The sequence below is a fragment of the Capsicum annuum genome, chromosome 1 (genome assembly GCF_002878395.1).
Source record: "Capsicum annuum cultivar UCD-10X-F1 chromosome 1, UCD10Xv1.1, whole genome shotgun sequence".
In the NCBI taxonomy this organism is placed as follows: domain Eukaryota; kingdom Viridiplantae; phylum Streptophyta; class Magnoliopsida; order Solanales; family Solanaceae; genus Capsicum; species Capsicum annuum.
This window is the reverse complement of record NC_061111.1, coordinates 48,859,623-48,864,651: the sequence shown is the minus strand read 5'-3', so window position 1 is coordinate 48,864,651 and position 5,029 is coordinate 48,859,623. Positions and strand designations below refer to the sequence as shown.

Here is a 5,029-nt window from a genome sequence, read left to right as displayed (position 1 = left end):
TTACTAGCCGTTCCAGACTACGGGTTAGCTTGCCTACTCGTGGGTATGGAAGGCGCCATCATGATCTGATAAATCGGGTTGTGACAGGTATGGTCAGTAGAAGAGCCTCTCAATAAAAAAGAACAAAGTACTAGATGTATAAAATATATAGGTGAAATATATAGATAGTATTAAGAAACTAAGCACTATCTAAAAATAGAAATAGGAGAGAGGATCAGCTCCGTCTTTTAAAGCTCACCCTATCTCCAAATCCCCCAAAAGTATGCCTAAATGAAGCATCAGCAACGACAACTACTACTTGGATTTGCATCAAAAAATGATGCAGAAGTGTAGGATAAGTAAAAAAAAGGCTACTCAGTAGGCATCATCGATCGACTATGCTAAATAAAAATAAAGTATAATAAAATGAAAGAATATAAACTCAAGTCAAGAATAAGGTTTAATATAAAATAATACTCTAAATCAACATAAAACGGTAAATAGATAGAATAAATAACTTACAATAAATACTGTCTAACTATTACCAAACCGGCCCTCCATAAGCCTAGAAGGTAGAGAAAAGGGAGAAATAACCTAATCGACCCCCCAACAGCCCAACAAATGGAAACATTAGAGAACATGCCAGACTTGAATTGAAACTAAGAATAGAATTATCTTAATGAAGTTCCACCTATAGATCATGATTGTTGGACTTGAACTTGAACTATTAATAGGTGCCATGAAGTAAATATGTCATAAATAAGCCCAACTTAATGAATATCAAGGGAAATATCAACCTTCGAACTCGAACCAGAACTAATAAAAGGGCCAAGTGTCATAAATTTACAATATCATGACTCTCTTACAACTCAATTTAATATGACTACTAGGTAAAATGGTAAAATTATTTAGAGGTGTAATTTTAGCTAACAAGTCAAAGTACGCAGTCTAAAAAGAAGATAGGTCACTTTATTTGGGTTAATAAATATAAACAAAATCCATTATATTTTGTAAGTCATCCAAAGGTCTAATATTGAATGTAAGTTTATGAAGAAAAGGCTTCTTAAGTATACAAGGAACTTAACTAAACATACTACCTAGAGGAAGACCGGTGGGCCCATTACTAGTCCCAAAATTTCATGGTAAGGCAAACTCCTATTCAACTGTATAATTCCATCCCAAGGTTCTATTTAAGTCTAAACTAGTCATAATATACTAGTCTAATTTAATATGGGAAAGAACGGGCCCAATTATACCCAATAAGCTTTCTAATAAGCAAATTAATCCATAATTTGCTAAACTGTCAATCAAACAGTAAATACCCACTCAAATCTATAATAAGACAATAATAATATCATAATTAAGCTCAATCAGAGAGTAATGTAAGTCTAGCCTAGCTGGATGCCACCAAAAATACAAGAAAGTCCACTTTACCTCGGCTTTTCCCTTATGATAGGCCTTCAAACACTACCACATAGTCAAAAGTAATAATCTATGTCTTAAGATGAGAATAATGACAACCATATTTCATATAAATTTGTCAGGTCAAAATTCAAGCTAAAAATCACACATTGGGTGCACTTGTGGAATCACACATTTGAAACCATCAGTGCATTCCTCTAAACCCGAGAATCATTTATCCTACAAAATAGGTGAAAAATTCTAGCATAAATAGAGCCATGAATCATCGCCAACTTAGACTAGGGCTTCAAAGATAACTACAGAATTAGTCAAGAAAATAGATGAAAACATACAAAAATAACGAAGAGAAAAATTACCAAAATGACGTCTCTAACTCACACCGACAACCAATGATCAACCTCCCATCTCTCTACGATTTCTAGAGTTTTTCTTAACTTAGTGCATGGAATAAATGAAAGAAAATTGGATTCAAAGGCATTTAATACTTCCAGGGGTCCTTAAACATGATCACGAACCACATCATGAACACGAGCTTCACTCCAGCTTACTAATCACGAACACGGGGGCCACCTCACAAAGGTGATGATCACTCACTTTGGTCTTTGCAATAGCATATCAGTTCCTTGCAAACATGATGACAATGACCCTAGGCTTCACCAAAGAAGTAGAAGCCTCGTGAACTCAGAGGCCATTTTTCGGCCCGCACTATCTGAAGTTGCACCAGCAAACTTAGTAATTTGCCAAATTTTTGATCGGCCCTTCAGAATTTGTTCAGAATCCAATGAGTACAAATGAACTATATTACCCTACAAAATTAGATATTTTGGACTCTGTGGCACCATCAAAATTTCTATATGAGTTTGTTTCAATCAAATGTAGGTCCCACTCTCAAAAGGTCATTTTAATCAAATTCTACCCAATAGTCCAAAATGAGTGCAGAAGTTTTAGGACCCAAAGCAAGGGTTTCCCTAGCCTAATATCAATATTTTGGAGCTACCAAAATTGTCAGAATTGACATTCGAGACCGTTTAACTGAAGTTTAGGTTTGATATCTAATTCTTAATAACGAAAGCTCCAAAATAGGAAATTGACTCAAAAATTCAAATGAACTATTTGATGATCGCATTCACATTCTCAATAAGTCATAAATGACTTGGGAAAATTATGAAAAAGTTCTAAATTTGAAAAATTATGAAAGAGAAGGTAATAACCTGGAGCGTCATTACATATACCTTTATTAATGATGTGGAACTTAAGGAACAATAGTATTGACTGCTACACACATTAATATTTAACATAATTAATGTCCTTCCTAAATGTAAATATTTCATTATTCATATGGTTTTAGATTTTTAATAAATCACAAAAAATACTGTACGTTTGTTCAACACAGTCTTTTGATTAGTGTGAGTTAAAGTTTGCATGATAAGAAATGAGTCATTTTACAAAAGAACTAGTGATAGTCTCATTTGAACTATGATTTTGAAAAGTTGACCTTAGAAGAACTATCCCAATTTATGTTAAGAGTTAACAAAGCTTGTATTATTAGACCATTTTTTTAAATACCTGATCATAGATATTATAAAATGTGGAGTATAATCATGCTATCAAATAATAGTGCAATAGATTGTCTCAAAATCGATGAATTCAGTAGGTTGATTTCACCCTATATTAACCAAACGAACTTCATTTAATAGAAGAGAAAGTTTTACATATTTTTACATTGTGTGATTATGTATTCAAGCCTATGTGTCTTGATCTTTGATTTTCTCACTATTTTTGTACAGGACTTACAATGAAGTTTTCTTAACATGATTTCTAGAAAAACACTCACAAGCATTTATTACAACCTACTAAACAAGAGTTTTTCTATAAATGCTTCTAAAGCCATAATTAATGTCTTATTTTTTCAGTAAATACTTCCAATGCTGTTATTAATGTCCATTTACTTTGGTAGATTACTGATAAGAACAACTTTATTAAAGCGTTGACTAGTGAACTTTTATTTACCTATAAATAGTTTGGATTGTCAAGTTATCTATCAAGTTGAGTTCTTGAGAACAATATTTTCCTGGCGTTCATTTTGGTTTGTTCTTCCTCACATTATGCACTTTTATCCTTTTTTGTACTCCAACCTTTACTTTAAGTTGGCCTTTGATAAATCTCTACATAGAAGAAAAACGTGTGAAAAATATGCATTTCTCTAATTGTTCTCGGAATTCCCTCTCTAATTGAGTTGTTGGTTCCATGACTAGGTCATCATCAATTGTATGCTTATTTTCATCTTGATTCTTTCTAATTTAATTTGTGGATGTTTCAGGTAATTTAATCACTATCAACGTAAGTTGGTATGGCAGCTACATCTTTGCCAATAACTCTGGAGGAATTTAGAACTTTCCATGAGATTGATCGAACACTTTATTCTCTCCTTGTTAATGAGCTTCAGCGTGATCCTACTGAATCGATGCAGACATTAGCATTGTGGATTTGGTTGGAACGAACAGGTTCAAATAATGTCATCGTAAAGATATTGTCCTTACCTAATAATTTAATTAATGAACTTGCTAATGAAGCTGCAACCTGTCTCAAATGCATTGAGGACAATCGATTCCTACTCTTAGCAAATACAAGTGAGATTCCTCTAACGCGAAAACTTATTGCAAAAGAGTTTTCGCTCTTTTTTTTAAATAAAAATAGGGATAGTGCAACCAGCGGGATAAGGAATATTATAACTGATGTTTGTCTCAAGGCATTGTCAGATATTATGGAGAAAGCCTTGAATAGACGATGTTCTAATCAAACTTTGATGGAAAGTGAAATGTCAATGGTATCATCTCTTGATGAGTCATATTTAATAGGAAGATTTTCTCAATTAGAACTTGGGGGTGGCATGTCTCCTAGGAGAATGATGGGACATGACGATCCACGTGTAGATAGGACAATGTTTGTGACTTTCTCTAAGGGCTACCCTATTGCTGAATGGGAAATCAGGGAATTCATTACAACGACTTTTGGAGAATGCATTGAGTGCATTCTCATGCAGGAGGTGAAGAAGCCCCAGGAGCAGGCTCTTTATGCACTGATTGTGTTTGTTACGCCAGGAATTGTAGAGTGTATTCTCAATGATAAGGACAAAGCTAAATTTACTATCAACAGGAAACACATGTGGATGCGAAAGTTTGTCCCAAATAGTTGAAACCCTTCTTTCTCATTGATGTTGCCTTAGAATTTGTCTGAAACTATTTACTCAATTTTCATGAGTCTTTCTAAGAATGGACCATAAGAAATCATGTTTTCAGTTTGTATATTGTGTAGTCCCCTTGAGGACTTTAAATCTGTTATGAAATAAAATGTTTTTGTTTTAAGAAAGAATAAGGAGTTTCTTTTAATTAATCTATCTATCCATCTACACACACATATATATACTAGTTTAGGTATATGCGTCTCATGCGTGTACCTTACTTTATTGATTTCAAACGTTATACTAAATAGGATATTTGTATAAATAACAAAGATAAATACAATAATTAAATTCAACATCTTTTTGAAAATTTATTTAATTAAACCTTACTTTAACTAAAAGAAATATTGTCATAACTGATCGTTATTCATCTACCACATATTGCAA

General features: G+C 33.1%; 1 protein-coding gene across 1 annotated transcript; it reads left to right on the top strand.

The window, feature by feature from the left end:
* Positions 1 to 3,429: 3,429 nt before the first annotated feature.
* LOC107854514 lies at positions 3,430 to 4,712 on the top strand. The gene is made up of 2 exons (XM_016699521.2): positions 3,430 to 3,487; positions 3,722 to 4,712. Exon 2 carries the CDS (start codon positions 3,752 to 3,754, stop codon positions 4,595 to 4,597), a length of 846 nt encoding a protein of 281 aa, XP_016555007.1. The 5' UTR covers positions 3,430 to 3,487; positions 3,722 to 3,751; the 3' UTR covers positions 4,598 to 4,712.
* Positions 4,713 to 5,029: the final 317 nt, after the last annotated feature.

Coding starts and splice junctions, on each gene's coding strand:
- LOC107854514 (XM_016699521.2), top strand. CDS start 3,752: ATGGCAGCTACATCTTTGCCAATAACTCTGGAGGAATTTAGAACTTTC.